The sequence below is a fragment of the Giraffa tippelskirchi genome, chromosome 8, assembly GCF_054371585.1.
Source record: "Giraffa tippelskirchi isolate mGirTip1 chromosome 8, T2T-mGirTip1v1.2.pri, whole genome shotgun sequence".
Taxonomy (NCBI): domain Eukaryota; kingdom Metazoa; phylum Chordata; class Mammalia; order Artiodactyla; family Giraffidae; genus Giraffa; species Giraffa tippelskirchi.
In genome coordinates this window covers 125,658,455-125,682,150 of record NC_137282.1, presented here as the reverse complement: position 1 = coordinate 125,682,150, position 23,696 = coordinate 125,658,455, and the positions used below count along the sequence as shown (strand labels likewise).

Below are 23,696 nucleotides of genomic sequence, written 5' to 3'. Positions count from 1 at the left end.
CTAAAATGAATGTAATTTTAAAATGTAATTAAAAATAACTCCTACCCACCCCTCACACTGTAGTTTCTAGTAGTATAAAGGAGGAGCTGAAAGCTCTGGTAGTCTCATTAACACGGCCTTTTTGAAAACTGATGGATTAATTCATAAAAGCTGCCTAAGATAATGACTTAAGTGGAAAAGCAGGCAAAATTTAGTATGTACTAATGCACGACATCATCTGCTGACTTGCCTCACTCTGACCAATCCTTGCAGGCATTTCTTCCAGGCTACTGAGAAATTGGCAGAGCCTATTTTCATATTTAATGTCACCACTCCTTTGTCTGAAAGCTCTGAGTGATCTAAGCAGCTTGCCTGGAGGCAGGCACACTTCTCATGCTGTGGTTCAATTAAATCTGCTTCCAGCACCGCCTACTCTCAACAGTTAGCCCAGTATTGCAGAGCTGGAAGAAACCAAAGCAAAGGAGCATGAGATATGAGGTCAGAAGTCCTCCTGGGTAGCTCTCTCTCAAACCTAGAGATTTCTTAACCTGAGGACAGAAATTTCCTATCAAGGTCACTTGGCCCCGTTTATGAAGTTCATCTGACTTTCCCCTTTCCTTCCTTTCAAAGGTTGAGTCAGCTGACCTTATAGTGGTTCCAGATCAGACCTTTGAAAGAAAGAATTAGAATCTCATTCCTCCATGATGCTGAAAATTCTTCCCTCACTAAGAACTTTCATGGGACTTTCCTGGTGGTCCAGTGGTTAAGAGTTTGTGATTCCAATGCAGAGGGTGCTTGTTTAATCCCTGATCAGGGAACTAAGATTCTACATGCTTTGCAGCCAAAAATTTTAAAAATAAATTTGAAAAATTAAAAACAAAACAAAACACCCTTTTCAAACAGAGCATTAAATTCTTTAAGGGTTAAATTTCAGTATGATTTATTACTAAACAACTAGAGCAGGTATCAGTGCTCCACCCACTCTGCAGCACTTCTCACAACAGCCAAGACATGGAAATAACCTAAATGTCCACGGCCAGATGAATGGATAAAGAAGATGTGGTATGTGTATACAATGGAATACTACTCAGCCATAAAAAAGAAAATAATACCATCTGCAGCAACATGGATGCAACTAAAGATGCTCATACTAAGTGAAGTAAGTCAGAAAGAGAAAGACAAATACCATACATCACTTAGGTTGTTGTTGTTTACTCACTAAGTCGTGTCCAACTCTTTTGTGACCCCACAGGCTATAGCCTGTCAGTCTCCTCTGTCCATGGGACTTTCCAGGCAAGAATCCTGGAGTGGGTTGCCATTTCCTTCTCCAGGGAATCTTTCCAACCCAGGGATTGAACCTGAGTCTCTGCATTGGCAGGAAGATTCTATCACTGAGCCACCAAGGGAAGCCCGCATTACTTATATGTGGAATCTAAAATATGGCACAAATGAATCTACGAAACAGAAAGAGATTCATGGACATACAGAACAGACTTATAGTTGCCAAGAGGGAGCAGGGGAGGCGAGGGATCGACTGGGAGTTTGGGGTAGATAGATGCAAACTACTACATTTAGAATGGATAAACAGCAAGGTCCTAATGTATACCTCAGGGAACTATACTCAATATCCTGTGATAAACCATAATATTCTTACATTAAAAAAGAATGCATATATGTGTATAACTGAGTCACTTTGCTTACAGCAAAGATTGATACAACATTGTAAATCAACTATACTTCAGTCAAAAAATGTGAAGAAAAAAAATAAATCCTAGGTCTAAATGTATACCAAAAGCTGTAACATTTCCAGAAGAAAATACAGGGAAAAAACATTACTGACTTTATCCATTAAAATTAAAAAAAAAAGGGTAAACTGAATTTTCTCAAAATCAAGAAACTTTTGTTCTTCAAAAGACACTGTTAAGGGGATAAAAAGACAAGTTACAGACTAGAAGAAAATAAGATATCTGATAAAGAATTTAAATCCAAAATATATAAAAAACCCTTACAACTCAATAATAAGAAACAACCTAACTTTTTTTAATGAGCAAAAGATCCAAACAGACCATTCATTAGATACAAGGATGCCAAAGAATCTCATTAATAGATGTTCAATACCATTAGTCATTAGGGAAATGTAAATTAAAACCAGAGTGAAATATCACTACATACCTATCTGAACGGCTAAAATTTCTAAAAACTGACAATATTAAATGTCAGGGAACATACACAGCAATTGTAACTCTGATGGGACGTAAAATGGTAGAACCATTCTGGAAAATGGTTTGGCATTTCCTTATAAACTTAAGCATATATTTATAAAGAACCAGCAGCTTCATTTCTAGTGTTTATCTCAGAGAAATGAAAACTATGTTCACAGAAATGCCTGTATGCAAATGTTTACAGTAGCTTTGTTTGCAACTGCCAAAGACTGAAAATGACTTAAATGGCCCTCAACTAGAGAATGGATAAATTGTGGTACATCCATTCATTTCATTTCAGAAATGAAAAGGAACAGATTACTAATACATGCAACAACAAGGATGAGTCCCAATGAATTATGGTAAGTAAAAGGGCCAGACTCGGAAGGGTACTAGAATATTGTGATTTATAGGAAATATATATTTGGTCATTCAGATGACCAAAGTATATTTCTCAGCTGTATTTGGCCTTTATTCATAGTTCCTGGCTCATATCTCCCAAAACAAAAGGAATTTTCTGATTAAGATATTAATGAAGGTGACTTCTGGATCCTATCCCAGGGTGGGGGAGGGTTGCCAGGGGAACCAATCAGGTGTTTAGAGGGTTGAACGTTTGGTCCCATCCCCTGATTTCCTGAGGAAGGGAGAAGGGGTCTGAGGTTGAATCAATGCCATTGGAGGATGATTCAGTTAATCATGACTGGGCCTGCCAGTCTCCATTAAATGAAGCCTCCATTAAATCCAAAAAAGACAGCTTTTCGATCGGTCCCACTTTTGCCAACAGCTTCCATGCTAGGGAAACCAGAACACTTCTGCCTGCCGCCAGGCCAGGCCCCAAGCTTGAGGAGGACAGAAGCTCTGCTCACCGGGGCCCTGCCCCGCATATCCCTTCATGTGGCTGCTGCTTTGTGTCCTTTAACATCCTTTTATGATAAATTGGTAATCTGGTGAGTATATGGGTTTTCCTTAGTTCTGTGAGGCCTGAGGCGTTTACTCTTTGATTTATAGCCAGTCATTCAGAAGTCCAGGTAACAACCCGGACTTGGAACTAGCATTCTGAGTTGGAGGGGGTCTTTGGAGCCTCCAATGTGTAGCCGGTTGGTCAGATGCACAGACCTGGGCTTATGATGGGCATCGGAAGTGGAGGGCAGTCTCATGGGACTGAGCCCTTTATGGTGGAATCTGATTCTACCCCTGGGTAGACAGTGTCAGAATCAAGCTGGAGTCTCAGAGACCCCAGTGACATTGGAGAATTGCTTATTGGTGTGGGGAAGCCTACATGCTTACACACACACACACACACACACACACAAACTGGGTCTGGGAACCTTTTGTAGGTATGCACTACAAGACTCCATTTATACAATGTTCTGGAAAAGGCAAAAATCATAGGGACAGACACTGGAGCCGAGACTGTAAAGGAGGGGCAGGACTGACCCCACAGAAGAACCTTCTGGTGAGGAAACCGTGCTTTATCTTAATTGTGGTGCAGCAGTCAAACAACTGTATTTGCCAAAACTCACAAAACTGTATACAAAAAAGCTGAATTTGACTGTTTCTGAATAACCTTTTTTTTTTAAAAAAAGCTCCAAATGGAAACCATAAAAACAAATCAAAACAAAACTACTATGAAAATAACCACAAACTTTACGCACTTAAGGAGAAACCTTTTACACAGGACTGTTAAAAATAAGGTCTGCAGTATCAGACACATCCACACACATTCTCTTAGCCACCGCGACCCTGACAGCCCTTGTAGAGGGTCCTTTCAAAGACACCACTGCATCCCCCGCTCTTACCTGCACCCTTGGCTGTCAGAGGATGGAAGGAGGCCTAACAGCACCTGTGAAGGGACCGAGGCTGGCGGGCCACAGGGAGCTGGGAGAGGCCGCGGGGGTGCCTTCACCTGCAGTGGGAACTGCACCCCCCTTCTTGTTCTTCCTTAGGAGACAGAGGCCGTCACAAATGCTCCAGTGGGGCACACTCACCCTGGTGGGGATGGCAAGCACACCGCCTGGCCGGTTGTCAGTCCTGCAGCCCTCACCCCTCACAGAGGAAGCTGGATTTCGCAGAGGCGACAAAAGTAGGCCAAGGCAACTGAGCACTCCAGTTACCGGGTGGCAGCCAATCCCGGGCCCCTCCCCAGGAGTGGCTCACTCTGAGGTCAGGCCTCAAAGCGGAGTCTGTGCCGTCAGCCTAAGCGGAGTCTGTGCCGTCAGCCTGAACCCAAGGGGAATGACTTGTTGGGCTTGTTTTTCCACTGCAGGAACTTGAGGGTTTGTGATTTGAGACCCCAAATCAATCTCGGCCACAAGGCTGCCAGCCTCCCCTCCCTCAGCACTCACCTAGTCTGACCTGACCTTTTCCTTGCTTCACGTGCTCAAAGGTGACAAGTCCACTCTAGCCCGGGGCATTGAAAATGAAAGGCCATAATACACCCACCACCCAGAATGCCCTGAGACCCAACTCCCCCAGCTAGAGGAACACCATCATCTCTTTCTGCCCTTTTGGAGCGGTTTCTGCCAGGAGAGGGGGTGGGGGCTCTACCTTTTGTCTTTCCATCCACAGACACCAGCTTCTTCGTCTCTGCTGTCAGCAGGAGCTCATAAGGGTGTTCATCCTCCTCCTTGGCTGCGCTCCCCTGAATCCAGGGTCTCATGGCCAAGACCTGAGAGAGAAAGCACGTACTTCTCAGGTGAGGGGCTAACACCCAGACAGGTTATGTCAAACAAATTTGAGTTTATCGGCTCCTTTTTCTTCAGAGAGGAAGAGAGGAGGGGAAGAGAAGGTATATAAGTCAAGCGTCACAGGGAATTACAACCACTCTCCTGGCTACACATCTGGGCCTCAAATCTCAATGGCCTTTGATTAAAACACTTCCCTTTTCTTCCCTCATTTCATCCTTCAAGATGCCATAAATAAAATCCAAGATCCTCCCCTCCCCCGCCTCGCCCCTCTCTGTGTGATCTCTTTTCTGTGGATAACACCTCCCGAGTGGTTTTCAGTCACCATGCATCATAAGACCTTCTCTCTCCGTGTTTCTTTTCTAATATTTAATACATTCACACAGTACCCCAAAGGCTGGAATCCTTCCCCTCTTCTCAAGAGGGGATCAAAATGATTTCTAACTAACCCTGACTGACATACATTTACTAGGAACAAAGCTGTCTGTAAATCTTCTATTTCTGTGAGCCCTTCTTCATAGGCCCCAGGGTTATAGATGAGGATTTTCCCAAAGCTAGCTTCCTACCACACTTAGGAGAACACAATCTAAATCAATTCTACCAATCTCTGTTCCGAAGAGAGGCAAGGATGAATTTCAGTGAAGAAAAAGCAGCTCTGTCTCCTGAGAAACCCCTAATCCAGGCAGCCAAGTGTCTCTAATGAAATGACTGGCCAGAGCTGGCCCCGATATCTGCCAACCGGCTTGAGGCAGCTGGGGGCCTGTGGCCACAGCCCGTCACGGTACTGGAGGAGCCAAGCGTCTCGACACAAGCCAGAAACACGACGGTTCATGCTACAGTCACACCAAGAGAGAGGATGGAGATACTTGCTATAGAGGATAATTCTGGCTCATCGGTCCTAAGAATCCAACGTGTTTCACAGGCAAATTAAATATAACACTGGCTATTATGAAAGCAAACCAAAGCACAAAACCTCTGATTGAGGAGTTTGGCTGGAACAAGGGATATATCATGAAGGAGGAGGTGAGAGGGGTTCATGAGTCCACCTCACAAACAAGGGGACCCTACACGTGAGGCATTCTGGCGCACCCAGAAACCTCCTTCTTTATTGACATGTCCCACGGCTCACTGGAAACAAATCACGTTTGTGATTCATCAGGATTTGGCTTCTTGGAGGCACAGCTCACAGCGTTACAGCCTAATGAGATAACAGATTCTAGCAGCTTCAGACTCAAGGAGAGACTGTAGCTCCTGTCTGCTAACAAGGGTGCCACTCCAAAGACAGTGACGGTTTCTCCAAAATTCTGCTGAGCGCAGCAGGGACCTCCACTTACTGAGGGCCGCCTGACAGCTAAAAACTACTTCAATACAAGGAGCCATTTGCCTATATTACTTATTCCCTTTGCCTCGTCATAAGAACACAATTAAGGGAACAAAGAAGGGCCATGAAGCAGTTCAGACAGCATCAACTTAACACCACAGGCTTCACAGACAGGCATTTGTGTTCTGCAACTTTATACACCCAGGGCCATCAATTAGGCAGAGCCCTGGAAATCTGATTCTGTGAGTGTTCTGCACCCAGAGTGTTCTCTCATACAGCCCCAGTCTTCTCTGCGAGGTATTTGACAGCCTGGGTGCCCAGCCTATAATATCCTTTCTTCCCAAGCAGGACAGGGCTGATGACTTCCATCTGGAAAATCAGACCCCTGGACCTGCATCCACTCCCTGCCTGGCTCCTGTGCAGGACAACCGGAAGCAGAGAGCCAGCAATGGCAGAGCTGGAGGGATCCGAACCATTCCAGCCACAGCTAGGGAGCACTTGGTTCCAGCTCATTCCTTCAGGAAATAAGAAAGCCCAGTTCCCAGAGAGGTCCAGGGACCTGCTCAAGGTTACACAGAAAGCTTCCAGCAGAGCCAGGGCCAAAAAATTCACCCTGCCTCCAGATTCTGGACTGAGTTGGCCTCTATTTTTTTCTGGGAAGTATGGTTTCTCCACTCAATTCAGAATCCTCTCCCCACTTCAGATGTCTAATGAGGGTCCCCTGCTCAGACCCACACAATCATAGGGTGATCTTTTCCTCTTGGTCCTGGCCTCTGCCAGCTATGGGAATCTCATGAAAAACCAATAAACTGCTTTTCTGCAAGTCTTCCCAGTTTCCACTCAAGAAGCCCTGTGTCACAGAGAATAAGGCAGTAACTGATTTTCAACAGAAAGGATTCCGCTTTTTACTAAATTACTCCTTAATCTTTTTTTCCCCTTTCTTCCAGGGCTTGCAATAAATCAAAAACAACAACAACAAAAAAACCCCACAAAAAACAAAAACGCATTCTCTGCTCTATGAAGAGTGACATTTTTGCTGCAGAGAAAAGCAACTACAGGTCGCCACCTAACTGTGACCATGGGATGGCCCACCAGGGTGTGGGCAGCTTTCTGGGAAGAGATATCACAACAGCTGCAGTGTCCCATGGACGTTCAGCACGTCTAAGCAGAGAGAAAACACCGGTCAGTCCAGTGCAGTTGGCAGCCCATTTGGTGGGGTGAAAACATCTGAATAGCTGAATACAAGTGTGTGTATATGTTTGATTTTTTTTAAGGCAGTTTCATGATCTGGTCGTCACTCTGATCAGCTTTCCTGGAGCCAGGCACACTCAGTTTCTCCTACAGGCTTCCGTGGGTCATCTGACACCTCAGGAATGGGAAACAAACACCAGGGCAGGGTGCTCGCCTCGCACGACATGAGGTTTGGGGTATAAGGTTTGAGTGTGTAAGAAGTGAAGGTGGTGAAGGCTAGAGTCCAAATTTTTTTTTTTAAGTCCACTTTTGGAGAAGATCTATCCAGTCAAACTACAGTGAACAGAATCTGTCTGGATCATTAAAAGGGCAATGACCCAGACCACATCATCTCTGTATTCGTGTACTTATAATCATTGCTTCGGAAGCAAAGCCAGGGTTCTCAGGGTCTTCCAAATGTTGACTATGGTGGTCCAACTGATCCAGAATTCCAGGCTATTGGAATATGTATCTCAGACACAGTCTCCAATTCAGGAGAGTTGTAGGGAGATTTCTCCTCCTCCTACTTCTTGATACAGTATAATTGCCAAACTGTATGCCCTAGAAAGTCCTCGGAGAAGAGAAAGTGCTGGTCATCCAGTATTTGTTTGAGTCTTCCCCTTATCCTTGGACATCAGAAATCTTACTCCAAGTCCTTATTAAGGAGGCGGCACAAGGCATTTACAGGGACCCAGCCCTGACTGGAGATGCTCTGTTATTGCTAGGTTTCTCCTTGTAAACAGGGAGTAACAAAGCAAATCTCTACATAAAAACATGCAGGGACTGACTACGTGCACGTGCATCTGCTGGCCTAGAGCCTGTAATTCTAGAGACCCCTTAATTGAGACATAATAATAAGTATTTTGTAATTAAGGGATAGAAAAAAATAAGGACAGAATTTGTACCTAGCATGGAAATCAGCCCCTACCTCCAACACTGACTTTTACATTCTTAAAAGGATTTCCTTGTATTTATACAAATTGTTAAACTGAAGTCATCCTTATGGCTACAGCTGTTTATATTAAATAAAAGAACCTGTCTCACTGGATGGTCCATGGCAGTAAAAAAAGTTAACTCTGACTTCTGGCAACTAAGTAATGAGATTTAATTGATTAATTTGTGTTAGCTGATTTTTAAGTTAAAGAATAATAGGGCATTGAATGAGCTACAAAACACTATTGAAATTATATAATATTTTGAATAAACAATAAATGTATTCTCTGAATGGTGGGAAGTGTTAAAGGAGCATTAGGAAGATGCAAGATTAAAGAAAATATGATTTTCTTCATATACCTAATTTAGAAGATTGAACTATTTGCCCATGACAACATTTCTTGGTTTAAAAAGTGAACTATTCTTTTCAAATAGCGTCCTTTGATGTCCCTTACCTATCCCCTGACTCCTATTTCTCCTCTAGTTGAGTTTTCATGACATTTTCCATGTTTGCCCTGGTATAAGATTCTTCATGTGAAATGAAGAGGGAAAATGGAAAAACAGAAATAAGACCTTTGGGTCAGAAGCAAAGCTTGCTACTCTGGGCCTACCTTGGTGGCTCAGTGGTAAAGAATCCGCCTGCCAATGCATGGGACACGGGTTCAATCCCTGGTCTGGGATGATCTCACATGCCACAGGCAACTGAGCCTGTGCTCTAGAGCCATGAGCCACTACTACTGAAGCCCATGCGCCTAGAATCCGTGCTCTGAAACAAGAGACATCACTACAAAGAGAAGCATGCCCACTGCAACTAGAGGGTAGTCCCTGCTTGCTGCAACTGGAGAAGGCCTGCGCACAGCAACAAAGATCCAGTGCAGTCAAAAATAAATAATTTTTTTAAAAAAAAGCTTGCTAATCTGACCGACCCAGTGTAGAAAACAGTGATTAGGGGGCATATGCTACACTTTGTATGAAAAGACAACACAGGTACAGAAGCCAAAAGAGAGACTGTTTAGCCTGATGGAGCCAGGAGAAAATGTGCATGTTTGGCTTTCCATGTGGCATGGTAGATCAATAAATGTCCTGCCTGCTAGGCAGCCCTAGTCAAATTCCTTGCTTAGTACTTTTGGGTGAGTTTGAAAGGTCTTGTTCTGGATTACTGATACACACAACAGAAATCTACTAATCCAAAGAGGTGAAAAGAAAATGAGATAGCAAAGTCTTCTTTAAGCACACAATGGATGCACTTAGCAAAAAATCATATTTCAGTGATGGGAATAAACCCTCAACCCTCTACCTCAGAAGCTGTCAAGGGAAAATACTTCTTATCTATGTGGTCTTCTTCCTCTTCATCAGGTGGTGGTTTTGCTGGAGGCGGAGGACGTTCCCTCTGTAGAAAAGAAAAATAAGTATTTTACTATCTCTTTTTTCAAGAACCTAACTTTTTTGGTTTACTCTTATCTTAGCCTTTGGGAATAAAAAAGAATAATGTACCGAATTCCCCTGACAGACTAAACTCAAGGTTTAGTATCTGAACAGATGGAGAACTCTACACACACACACACACACACACACAATTCAATTAGCATTACTTTGTTTTTTGATTTTTATAGCAGACATTACAAACACGTCTGTCATATCCTTGGCCACACTGAGAAATATCAGCGCTAAAAACACACAACTGCCTAATCAGAAAATGTCTTTCATGATACCAATACACAAACTCCATATAGGAAAACCAGTGGCTCAACTTCCAATCTGCTAGAGAAAAGGAAACAGTAAATCAAAAGAACCAACTTGTCAGAGTTCTAACAAACCAAAGTTATTACGGAAATAATGAGGAAAGCAATCTAGGGCAAAAACATTAGTTCCTGCTCAAAGTGAAAGTGCTAGTCGCTCAGTCGTGTCTGACTCTCTGCAACCACATGGACTGTAGCCCACCAGGCTCCTCTGTCCATGGAATTCTCCAGGCAAGAATACTGGAGAGGGTCGCATTCTTTTCTCCAGGGGATCTTCCTACTCCAGGGTTCAAACCCAGGTCTCCTGCATTATAGGCATATTCTTCACCATCTGAGCCATCAAACTTAACAGCTATTCCTATTAGCAGAGCTCAGAACTGGTCTCTTATCCTTGATCACTTCCTTCAGTGAGTACTATTATGTATCATTAGCATATGAAAATCCTATTTCATCTCAGCCCATTTAAAAAAAGGAAGAGTTGTCAGTTACCTGCCCTCACAGGGGTTGGCCAGCTTTTTCTTAAAGGGCTACACAGTAAATATTTTAGGCTTTGCGGTCAGCTCTGCCACGGGGACATCTAAGCAGCCATAGAGGATATGTAAATAAGTGGGTGTGGTTATGTTCCAAATACAACTTTATTCACAAATACAGACAGCTGTCTGTGGGCCTCAGTTCACCAATCTCTACCCTCAAGCAAGAAGCTCACTGAAGAGGGGATTATCAAGATCATGGTAGACAGTTTCAGGAACACACAGAACGGTCTGTGGTGAAAGAAAGCCAAAGAGAGTTCTGCCATTGTCCCTGCTGGACTCTCAGCATCTTCATATCCCAAAGTCCTGTTCATGCCTGAGAGCTCATGTTCCTACAGGGAAGGGAGCTGGCCTGCAGGCCCCTTCCTTGGCTTGTAGGTTAGCTCACTGTGTTGCTAGAACAAGAGTATTTCTAAATATCTCAGTGGAGGTGAATGTTGAATTAAGTGACAGCCTCCAAGAAACCTGCAAGCAAAGACACTTCTCCTGTTTTAGGAGCCACCACATTAGTTAGCACTCTGCATCCGTGATCCCCCTGTTAAACACACTTTACTGGCTGGTATTATAGCTTGATAATCTGGTCATTCCCACAGTCCCTGCCACCAGATGGGTGCTCAGGGGCCACAACTTCAATGTGGTCAAGCCAAGTAAAGCTATTTAGGTTGAATTTCCCACCAAGTCCACTTTCCCCACCCTTATTGCTCCAGAAGTACAGGGACAAATCTGGTCCCAGTGACACCTTGTAAGGAGGGGGACGGCAAATGGAGCAGGCCCATAATCTCACTAGTTTTCCAACCAAAGGACACAGTGACTGAGGAAAATCAGAATTAAGCATAATAAAAATGACTCATCCTAGATGCCTTTTCAAGGTGAGAGAAACCTAGAAAGAACAGTATGAAAGGTTTCTATGGAAGTGGTGATCACCAGGGACCCTGGAAGGAAAGAAAAGCATGAGTCTCTCTTTTCTACCATGAAAACTTTGGCCAAGGGGCCTGGGACTACAAAGCTGTCTCATACATAACTATCCGCTGTGTTTACAAGATGGGGAACAGTCCTTTGGCCACTGTTAATCATCAAGGGCCAGGAAGGCAGCACAGCCACAACATCCTCAAGTAAAACTGGCAAAGCAAGCACCCCAAGATGCATCAGTTTCTACTCAGCCAGGACCACAGGAGGCTAGAGTCCTAGAGTGGGATGAACAAAGAGCCCATGGAAGTCAGTGGCTAAGCCCACAGGAACTTGGTCATTCAAAGCAGACTTCAGCAACGCTGTGTTCTTCTTGCAAAGCCTCCAGCTCCCTCTAATGGGCATCACCGGTAAGTACCACAGATGGCAGCGTCTTCCTCTGCAGGTTGGACTGGCCTATTTGTACCTAACAGTGAAAGGAGTGAGAAAACAAACAAAAAAAACACTATCTCTGTCTGCAGAAGCACTGTGCCAGTGGTGCTTGGCATACATGCTTGCTTTCACCACCGACAAAAAGTTTATCACACTCCCTGATAACACCCACTCTGAAGATGCTGCCACAAGGTCGGCAGGCCTCTCCAAAATCCATACGGAAATGCTGGGACAGGGCAGGGCCAGAAGTCTAACAAAAGAGAACACCAAAACCATCTGGCCATTCCCAGGGCACTGATGAAAAGTCCGAGGATCACCAGGCAGCCAAAGGATCATCAAAATGGTCATAAGCCAGATTTTCACCAAAGGGAAGGGCCAGCCTCTCCAACAGGAAGCTGTAATATACACCTGAAAATATGGCCCAAGGTGGGACTATCACTGGAATCCTGTTAGAGCAATGCCTGTTTATGAGAAGCACAATGCTCAAAACCTCAAACTGCGGTGCTGCCAGTGCAGGGAGGAAGGGCCATGGGACCACTGATTCAGGCCTAGACTCACAGTAAAGCGCCAGGAGAGACAGCGAGGGTAAGGAGTCTGAAGAACAATGTTCAAGGCTAGAAAGAGAAGCAAGTACTAGAGAAAGAGCCAGTCAGATGGGAAGGTTGACCTTTTGAGGGAAAAATTCAGAGTTGTCCTCCTTCCACCATTTCAAAGCCTGGAGGGTTATAACTATGGGAAAAATGAGAATGCATATCCGCATCTGCTTAAGCCTTGCTACGACCCTGCTAAACACAGACTCTGTCCAAATCCAAGTGGATAACTTTTCAAGGGCAAATGGAAGGTCAACATGTACTCAGGGCAGAGAGGAAGTTATTTAGTGAGCTCTTTCATCAATACACAGCAAAGACAATACATACAAACAATACACAGCAAAGACAATACATACAAACAATACACAGCAAAGACCCCAAACACAGAAGCAGCACTGAGCCTAACACAAATAAAATGCTTCAATTTGCTCTAAGGACAACTGAGTAACAGAAAGATGCCAACGGGTTATACTGAAACTGAAAACTAAAATTATACCTCAACATGATCTGCATAGTTAGACCACACTAAGCAAGAGGGAGCAAGGCAGAGGGGGAGCCCCCAGGAGAACAGGGGGAGGCGGACTAGGTCTCTGAGACGCAGCTGGCACTGGGGCCACACTTCCCTTCCCCCACTCCCCAGCAGAGCAGAGGTGACAACGGAGCCCCGGCCACATACAGGCCTCACTCCAGCAGCTTTCCCTCCGGCCGCCTCAGCCTCCCTGCTCACAGAGTCCCGGTCGGACGAGCGTCCGCTGGCCGTGCTGTCCAAGGACTGGCAGGAGACAGCGTTGTACAGCGCCTCATAGGGACCCTCCTCTTCCGTGTGGGTGTTAAAATCGATGATCAGTTCAGTCACTGCTTTCTCCAGGTCACCTAAAGAGGGGTGGGAAGGCCAGAGAATCGGTGAGAGGAGGGCACAGTCTCGACTTCCCACCACGGCAACAAGCCAAAGCCCCTCTGGTCACCTGAACTTGACCAGCATTAACCCAGAGCAGGAAAATAAGTCATGGCTCTCTCCATGGACAAGACTAAATACAGAGTTTCACCTGCACTATATACTCTGAGAACTGAACAAATTTTCTCTAGTTCAATATGCAACATTTGACATCAATGAAGGACATCTCCCAAGACGGTTATGAATTCCAAAATACCTCAATATCATGACAGCATGAACTTAAACCAGAAAATATAGCAAAGTACCACTGAAAAAACTTCAGTAATTCCTTTAAGTTCTTAACAAGAACCTCCACATGCTCAAGCAAGACAGAGGATGGTGCAGTCTCTCTGAGATGGCGATGCTATGTGGCTGTGAAACTCACTTGCCAGGTAACTACAAACCTCAGGGTGCCTGGGATCCAAATGTGTGACTCTGTCTGCAAAGTAACCAGGGATCTGGTTATAGACGGGGGATCTCTGGGTCACTTGCAAAGAGTCAAAACTGTAACTGTAAAATCCTTGAAAGCTAAGAGCTTAGTGAACTACTAATCCCATTACCAGCAGATTATGAGGTCAAGAAAAAAAATGTGACCAGGGAGGGGAACAGGGACTCCACAGTAAAGACAGGCTGGGAAGCCTTGAGCCCTTGTATCTCTGCAGTCCTCTGAAAAATCTCTTTCCTTTTTTAGTATGTGGCTTTGCTCTGTTTCTCTGGCCTTCCCCATTGTGATTCGCATCTGGGGGAGGTGTCAGCCCGTGTTCTGTCTTTCTCATCCATTGGACCTAGGATCCAAAAGGGCTGCTCGATCAATCTGAAGAGGTGGATCCTGGCTAATGACGGAGAGGCTGGACTGCCCATGCTAGCACCCAGACCACATTTGTTGGACAAATGATACATTACTAAAACCTGCCATATATATAACTACCAACCAGATGACACTCATTAAATATTTACTGTGGGCCAGCTATATTCAAGGCACTACAGTGTATGTTGCGGGGGGGGGGGGGGTTTCACTGAGATTTGAGTTCATCCTGAGATCATCCTGTTTGTCACACATCCCAGGACAGCTCTCACGGAGCCAATTTTAAAAGTAGAGAATAAAGTATGAAAGAAGACATCCATAGTTAAGCCCTAAGCTTTGCCCAAGAAAGCTTCATACAGTAGCTGGAAAAAAATGAATTTGAATATGAACTTATTAAATACTCTCAACCCCAAATTATAATTTAAATGAAGCTTCTTCCATTCTGCCAAAGAACATTCAATATTCAACCTTTTCAAGCTGAGAACCCCCTGCAGGCAGAGAAGGGTGACTCACCCTGAGGCTTCTGGGATATCGAGTCCAGGTTGGAGATGAGGGGTGGCTGGGGTGTAAGGGTTTTATCTACCTCTTTTGCACTTCTTTTTCCAGTCATGTGATCTACATGGAAAGACAAAAAAAAAAAGCTGTACCAAATACCAATGTCTTGGTTCACCCAGCTGGTCCTCTGGTCGGCCAGGCAGGAAGATGGACCCATACCTTCAATAAGTGCCGCTATCTGCTGGCTCTTCTGAGACGGCAGCTCCCGGACGGTGTCCAGTGCAGTCAGTCCACGGTTATCCTTTATGTTGACATCAATTCCTAGAAAGGCACACCAGGTGGACCAGGGGAGTGAGGATTTTCAAGCGAGGGTCAAACTCCAGGACACCTAATGCTCCCAAGAGGCACAATCAAACATTTTCATCCAAAGCCATTTTATCCAGCTATTCAAGAACAATTCATACATTTGCAATCAACCAATGGAGACATAAACATTGGGTTCAAAGGCAACCGGCAAAAATTCCCCTCTGGAGATCCTCGGGGGGAGGGATCCCCACGCGGGCATGCTGTGTAGACAAGAGCGCTGCCAACCTCTCACCTGCAGCCAGCAGGATCTGCACCACATCGGTCTTGCCAAACAAAGCAGCCTCATGCAAAGCACTGCCCTTCTCCGTCTGGAAAGCAAACGAGAGCGCAGAGCAGGATGTCATCAGACAGTGACTCAGGTTTGGCGTGGCTTCACACGACAAACGGGACACAGACGAGAAGGGACGGGAAAATAAAAAAAACCACACAAAGTTCTCTGTCATTATCTTTCCCACTTTTCGGGTCTGGATTCCAAAACCACAATCGTGGCCCACACTTGGTGGAGGGTGTGTGATGCGCCACCAGGAGGCCACACACGAATCACTGCACAGTCACCCTCAGAGCCACGCACAGGTGACATTCCTCAAAACCCCACCTTCCTGGGGGGAAGGAATGATGAGAAGAAAAAGACAAGGGGGTGAAAATGCCATAACTTCCATTGTGGTCTGGTGGCTGCCAAGCCTAAGGAATGGCTGTCCGAGGGAGAAAGCTGCCAGCAAAGGGGAATGCTGTGTCCTGGTGGCAACACTAAGATGACGGGACTTTGGAGGTGCAAATGGTGGCAGCAGGAACACAGGCAGAAGAAGATAATGAAAGCTTTCTAATTTCAAGAGAGCGTCCGTAAGCACATCTTTTCAGGGTATAATGCCACGTATTACCCCTGAAAAGAAACGAAAAATAACAGACTCACTGGAAGAGTTTGTCTCTAAAGTTTCGTGTTACAATGAGTCAGCAGCTGGAAGCATCTGACAAGGTGATGTGCACCGTGCTAAACAGGAACACAGCCCGGCAGCACGGAGCTCGTGCCTTGTCCGACATGACTAGGTCCCCGGGCCTGAGAGGGCCACCCGCCCTGCTACCTGGTAGCTGCTGTCCATGCCGGCATCCAGGAGGACCTGCACCACGGCTTTGTGGCCGTTCCTCGCTGCCAGGTGCAGAGGCGTGTGCTTCTTAGTGTTGCAGCTCAGGAGGTTAGGGTGTGCGTTGAGGAGCATCTTCACCACCTCCAGCCTCCCGTAGAGTGCGGCCAGGTCCAGAGGCGTCTCGAACTTGTTGTTGCGCATGGTGGGGTCGGTCAGCTCCTCTAGGAGGACCTTCACCACCTCTGTGTGGCCGTACTGCGCTGCGCAGTGCAGGGCCGTCTCATTGTCGTTGTTCTAAAGAGTCAACAGGCGGGGGACCATCAGAGAGGCGACCAGCAAGCAGACGGGCACACACTGCGATCATTACATGTAAAACCACTGAAATCTAAATGAGAAAAATAGCAGCAATACTTGGGGACTAGTAGAACTACGTCAGAGTCCAGACAGACTCTGCTGCCAGCAAGGCCAACTGCTCTGATCAGCCTCAGTTACTGCCAGAGGGGAGCAATCGGCTCCTTAGCCTTTGCAGTCTCCTCTATGCCACGTGGACGTGTCTCCAGATGGCATGGAGGGCCATCCTTGGGAGCACGGCATGCCGTGGGGAGCAACCCTGGCACAAATGAACGCCCATGATATCACTGCCATTGACTCATTTTAAACTTCGACTGGTTTTACAATTTCTATTGAGCCAACCCCATGGTCCTGATTTTGGATCTGTTGACCATCCATTGCCTCACACACAAGCTTTTTGGAAAGAGCTTGTCATCTGCGTAGCTTCTTACATGCAAATCAATCGGCCAACAATGAAAGTAGCAGAGCACCCAAGATCACTTTCAACATATCAGCCAACAGCCACTGCCAAGGGACGGAGGTGCCTGAGCGCAGTCTCAGGGAAATGTAAGACCCGAAGGCTGCCCTGAGCCTGCTCCAGAATTCTGCCCCAACCACCGCATGCAGGATCTGCAGCTGTGCAGGGATGGATTTCTTAGGTAAGAAAGATACAATAAGACACTGGAATATTTTGTGTGAGAGGTGCAAAATATTCAAGATTGGAACACTGCCATTAATTCAAATTTACAGCCCCATGGTCCTCTGATGCCAATTTTGTTTCAGACTAAAGGCAGAACCTGAGATAAAACAGGACAAGTTTGTGCTTTATCAACCACCAGAAGCAAAATGTTAACCATTGCTCTTTCTTTTACTACTATTGACAATGTATAACTAGAGTAGATAGAGAGAAATTTCCATGACCTCTCCTTTTTTAGAGGCATGAACGAAAATGATAATTCTCTCACAGGATTTTGAGATTCCTGAATTTATCCAGGAGACTTCTGCCATTTGGGGGAAACAAAGCTTCCAGGGGTGTGTGTCCTTCAGATCAATATTATGCACCTTTCAGTGGTCAAAAGGTAAAAATTAAATGTTTCCACAATAGCTTTAAATCTATTAATATATTCCAAGTAATAAACTAAGAGTTACCCAAACATACATGCAATTCCATCTACTTTTGATCTGGCATTTGACTGCATCATTTTTTCCAGCTACACCAAGTGTATCAGAAAGATCCAGAGCTACTAGGAGCAGGGCCCCCAAAAGCCAGAATGACAGCAAAGAAATTTTTTAAAATGAAACAAGGACAGAAAGGGTGGTAGCAGGAGCCACATGCAAAGATAAATGCACACAGATAAACACAGGGAGCAGCCCCGAGCTCCAGCACAGCTCTAGGAGAGCGGCCGCTGAGAAGGTACAGGCAAGGCTTCTCTGGCCACAGAACACAGCCAGTCAGCGATGGTCTCCTGTGATACAGCTGCATCCAAGGGGCCAATCCCATGCCAACCCAGAAGTCTAGAGAGCAGGAGAAATGCTGGGCCAGAGGTAAATCCTTGGGGCTCCTGTGTCAAACACAGCATTCAGGCCACCCATGCGCCCATTTCCTATTAGGCTATGGCATGAATAAAACTTAGAGCTGTCACTTCACTTGCTAACGAGAAGCAAAGACAGCTACAGCAATGAAAACTCACAGGAGCTTCCTGTACAGGGATCCTGGGGCAGAGCTGCAACCTGAAGAAGTCTCCGTGTTTTATATCTCAAGATTAGCATGACAGCAAGGGCCAAAAAACTCAGCTTATTCTTATTAAAACTCCAGTCCAGAAAAACTCGTTTACTCTAAAGTAGACACTGCTGTCTCTTTTATATCCAAGTTGTCTCTCAACAACCAGAATAATCTGTAAAAAGTATGTCATTAGGGCCTGAAGAACCATAAAACACTGAACTATCTGGCAGAGGGGAAAAAAAGTGTTCTCTGGGTTTCTGAAGAACTAAAGCAGCTACCACAAAGCTGTCTCACTAAGGCACAGTCTTGATCCCGACCAGGCAAACTGTCTTGCCTTCTATGTTAAAAATGACCTAACCACAACTCTGCAGTTTATTTTCAGAGTGTAGGAAGCATCTTGTTTATGTTTCAGTCTTGCCAGAAATGGTCTGGTAATGACAGTACTCTTGAGTTTATGTCTGTGGTGACCACATAGCTTGACTATTGAACACAGGCCATACCGCTTCCCCTTAGAGCCTGACAATTTTCAGGGCAAGAAGTCACTAAGTTTTGGATTCATGGACCCACAAAAAGGGGTGGGGGGGGACTCCAAGGAGGGTACAGACTCCCAACCACCTGGAATCTTTCTTTTTCATACCTTTCAAGCCACACCTTGGGAGGACACCCCAAGAAATCTGGACTAAGCAAGGGGACTGAGATGAAATACCCAAATTTTCCCCAAAGGCTTTGCACAAACTCTCCATTCCTGTTTATCTTGAGGCCCACTTTCATTTTTTCCTTGCTAGGTCATTACTTAAAAAAATCCCAGTACCCTTTACACCTGGAGACCCCACTCAATGCATAAATCCATTACTTACGCGTTTTACACACATACACACACAATATAAGCAGCAGAAAACCATCTAGAAACATTTCCATGGCCTTTTCTCTCTGGGAACTATTCAAAACCATCACCTCTCAGTGCTCGGATCATAGTCTAACCGCACTCTTGTCCACTGACAGATCTGGGGCTACAGCTCTCAGGTCTCACAGTGGTACTGGCCCTGGAAGTACACCCACATTGTAACAAAAGGACCAAGCGAGTCTACAGAGGTTTAGAAGACAGAGGAAAAGTATGAAGACAAAGCCCAGCATGTGGACCACATGGAAGGGGAGTCAGACTTGTTCTGCAAAGCTCTTAAGGCACTACTCTGACCTACAGATGGAAGGTTTAGGAAAACAGACATCAACAAGCACAAAAACCCAAAATCAATGGAATCCAAAAGGAGGCTGCCAGGAGTATTTCTGTTTACTATGAAGCAAAACAAATAAGGCCCACTTTTTAGATGAGGAAAGAGGAATCCTGCTCTGGTGGAAAGTTAGCCTAGATCAGTGGTTCTTAAACAAGCTTTGTTTTAGAATTACATGGAAGCTTAAAGGGAACTAATACTGAGCCCCACCCCAGGACTGCCAAGGTAGCACCTTGAGGGTGCAGGCCAGGAAAACTATTATTAAACATGTTACCAACCTAGCAGACACCAAATTAACCAGGCAATCATTCCTTATGATCAAGAACAAAACAAACTGACATCATGTGCCCTGTGATGCGATGCACTAAAAAGGAAGGACAGAACATCACTCTTGTGGTGTTACTGCCAAGAATGTACAACCTGAACCTAAGCACGAGGAATTATCAGCCAAACTCGAAGTGAGGGACAGTCTACAAAACTACTAGCCTATGCGCTTCAAAAATGTCCATGTCATGAATGACTAGAAAAGGCTGAGGATAACTGTTACAGATTATGTAAGATCCTGGACTGTATCTTGGACCAGAAAAAGAAATCGCTCTAAAGGACATTATTGAGACACTTGGTGAAATCCAAGCATTGGTATTGTATCAATGCTGAATTTTCTGAATTTGATAATTGTATTCTGGTTATACCAAGTGAATGTCCTTATTCTTAGAGGAGATATATGCTGAAGAATTTGGGATTAAAGGGTCATGAAATCTATGACTTAATCTCAAATGGAAGCTGGAAGTGAAGTCGCTCAGTCATGTCCGACCCTTTACAACCCCATGGATTGTAGCCTACCAGGTTCCTCGGTCCATGGGATTTTCCAGGCAAGAATACTGGAGTGGGTTGCCATTTCCTTCTCCAGGAGAACTTCCCGACCCAGGGAATCTCAAATAGTTCATCATCAACTACAACAATTACATATGTTACACACATATATATATATGTACACACACACATACACACGAGAGCACAAGAGTGTGCACACGAGAAGATGGTGTAAGCACGCACAATGTCACAAAGTGTCAACAATTGGTGAATCTAGCAGAAGAGTATAATGCAGTTCACTGCATTATTCTTGCGACTTTTTGTACACTAGAAATTTTTGCAAAATAAAAAAATGTTATAAAAGCTCGCTGGTGATTCTGATGCAGCCAAGCTGATGAAATGCTAGAGACAACTGGTCTAGAGAACGTCTGGACCTCTTCCAGCTCTAAAACCATGGATTACTTTTAAGTGTCTGGAAAAAAACAGATCTTCCATAAAATTAATTTGACTACTGCTCATCTTATGCTATTTAAGTCAAAATTGTCTTAAAAGGGAGTAAGTAAACAATTTTAATAGTTTCACCTTCACTAAGGATGACATACATTTGGACTGGTTTATGTTGACTTGCCAAAACAGGAAAGGCTCTGTAGGGTGAAGAGGAAGATAAAAGCTCATGAAAACTACCTCTGCTCCCAGGAAAGGCATCTACAACTTCTTAATGTCTACAGGTGCCTGACAGGACTCAGCATACAAATGTACTTTAGCAAAAACAATTCTTAGACACATCAGGTCAATAAAAACCCACTGAGTCAGGAATAAAATCTAGGGAGATTAGAATCTTATCAGCCTGCATTCTTAGCACAACCCAAACAGCTTTATACTTTAATGGAGTTTACATGTTTGGCCTTTGAGGAGTGGGGTAGAGGCAAAGGGTAACACAGCTGGCCCTCCCATCCACGAGTTCTTCATTGGAGGAGTCAACCAACCATGGGTCAAAAATATTCAGGGCAGGGAGGGAGTCCAGAAAGTTCCAAAAAGCAAAACTTTAATTTTCCACTTGGCAACTAGTCTTTTTTCAGCTGCACCCCACAGCACATGGGATCTTTGTTCCCCAACTAGGGATCAACTCACACCCGTTGCATTGGAAAGGCAGAGTCTTAGCCACTGGACTGCTAGCAAAGTCCCCATGTGGCAACTATTTATACAGCACTTACAGCATATTATTGTATTACGTTGTACTCTTAGGTATTATAAGTAATCTAGAGAGGATTTAAGGTGTACAGGACAGAAGTAGGTTACAGGCAAACACTACATCATTTTATTATAAAGAATTTGAGTACAGTATCCTCACGGGTCCTAGAACCAATATCCTCATGAATACTGAGGGAAAACTATTTCTAAAGAGAGAAGTAAGTTCTTATTCCATTTAGACTAAGTTTCTTTTATGTGTGTAAAATCAAGGGATAGGAAAATCTGCTTTTAAGAACTGAAGCCTTACCCTTTAATCAGAGCTTTATAAGCTAACTAACCAACCACCAAGTGGGAAACAATCACTTCAAGGTGCCTCCCCACAAAAGGAAACCTTGAACAGACCAATGGAGCAATGTTGCATTAAGTGTCCCCCACTAGTAACAAAGAACAAATTCCAAAATGGCCTTTCAGAAATGCCACATGATGTATACCTCTTAAAATCAGAAACTCAAATACTACTACTGATATTTTTACTTCATGTACATGATCTTATTTGTACATATCTCCAATAATCCAGCCAATTAGATGGTAAACCCCATTTTATAGAAGAGGAAACTAAAGCTCAGAGAAATAAAGTAACTTGTTCAAGTCAACACCAGTAAGTGGCAGCACAGAATTCAAACTTGGATCTGACTTGAAAAGAAAGACCTTGATCAATGAGGGTTTTCCACTATGCCACACTACCTCCAAAAAAAAGAAGACAGAGTACCCTCCTCTCTTGAAGATTAGAAAACAGAATTGAAAGTGTGGGCAAAAACAAAAACTACCATGTTTCACCACCCCAGATCAAACTGCTTCTCCACCATTAGGGCCCAAGAGCTGAGGGCAATCTCCCGTAGAGCCTGCTGAGGTCCAGCCCATTGGGAGCTCATTTGCTAAATCAGTGTCTCTTAGTGAAAACCATGAAATATCTGCCTGCGTTTGGAAACATATAGAAAGACCTCACGTTTCCCTTCCCAGCGGCTGCTGAACTCAGAGCAAGTGAAAGGGACCTGATGTGAATAATGCAGTGACTCAATCAGGCTCCAGATTGTTGCCAAAAAGCAAACCTCATCTGAATGAAAACTTGAGTCAAACACAGCAGGTGAGAGCGCAGAGAAGAGAGGCTAACATCATCGCCCAACCCACCAGCTCTGCCTCCAGAAGCAGTAGAGGCCCAAGGCTGGATCTTCATCACTACACCAGCCCGTCATCTGTCCCAGCCTCAGGGAGGGAGGCTCAAGGCCAGTGCCCTGGTTGGCCTTGAAATTTCATTTCCTATTTCTGAGCTGTTCTCAGAGCCAAGAGTGTCCAAGCAGAGAGAGAAGCTATGGCTAGGGAGAAGAGACTAGATTTAGGCACAAACTCAAAGAAAAGTGAGGGAAACCACACCAGCAGCTTTTAAGGGTAAAATAGAGTCACCCATGCCCCTCTGCCACACCTTCACCATGAGCTACGGAAAATCAGGTTCCACCTCAAAAGAAATATAAAACGCAAACTTAAAAAAAAGTTAATCTAGGAAGTACAATTAAGTCATTTTCTGACATCTTTTAATTGCATTTTTCTTTTCTGAATTTAAATGATTTTAGAAATCACAGTAGTAAATTATGCCCACATATGGTCCCTTCTATTTCCCCATTTCTGCCACTTTTAAGCTTTTCAGACATTTCAGGAAAAACACCCAACCTTTCCAGAACTGGTATGGGTTTTAAAAACAAAAACAAAACCCACTGAAGCTGTGTTTTCCCATTCCCAGGCAAGCCAGAAGCAGATGGGCAGAAGCGGACAAACGTCAGGATGATGAAGACGAGTCTGAGAGGACAAGAGTGGAAGCTAGAGAGGACCAAGCGGAAAGTGCAGCTTGGAGAAATGATGCAGAGAAATCCTGGCAGCAAAGTACACACCTTGGCATTGATATAAGGGTCAAAGGGGCCGTACTTTTTGAGTTCTTTGATCTCAAGAGCATTCTATAAAAAGGAGAGGAAAAGAAAATGTGATGATAAAATGGATGAAATATATCAATGCAATGCACAGCCCTGAGGGGTCCCAACACTACACCAACTCAGATCTGTCCTCTGGGTGCCTCGAAAGGAAGTTAACGGAAAAAGACAACCTCCAGGTCATCTGTCATCACCCCTCTTACC

At 44.6% G+C, this 23,696-nt stretch overlaps 1 protein-coding gene across 9 annotated transcripts in view; it reads right to left on the bottom strand.

The window, feature by feature from the left end:
* ANKS1A (ankyrin repeat and sterile alpha motif domain containing 1A) overlaps window positions 1–23,696 on the bottom strand; it is a 174,553-nt gene that overhangs the window by 71,382 nt on the left and 79,475 nt on the right. For 4 of the 9 annotated variants that reach the window (XM_081520082.1, XM_081520080.1, XM_081520074.1 and 1 more), the window contains exons 4-10: window positions 16,225–16,521; window positions 15,378–15,453; window positions 14,999–15,100; window positions 14,798–14,899; window positions 13,222–13,418; window positions 9,646–9,738; window positions 4,728–4,848 (exon numbers count right to left, since the gene is read on the bottom strand). In XM_081520082.1, the coding sequence (XP_081376208.1) occupies window positions 4,728–4,848; window positions 9,646–9,738; window positions 13,222–13,418; window positions 14,798–14,899; window positions 14,999–15,100; window positions 15,378–15,453; window positions 16,225–16,428 (895 nt within the window). In that variant the 5' untranslated portion in view covers window positions 16,429–16,521. Of the gene's footprint in view, window positions 1–4,727; window positions 4,849–9,645; window positions 9,739–13,221; window positions 13,419–14,797; window positions 14,900–14,998; window positions 15,101–15,377; window positions 15,454–16,224; window positions 16,522–23,456; window positions 23,520–23,696 lie in introns of all 9 variants that reach the window. The other 5 variants (XM_081520076.1, XM_081520073.1, XM_081520075.1 and 2 more) reach the window with 3 other exon arrangements.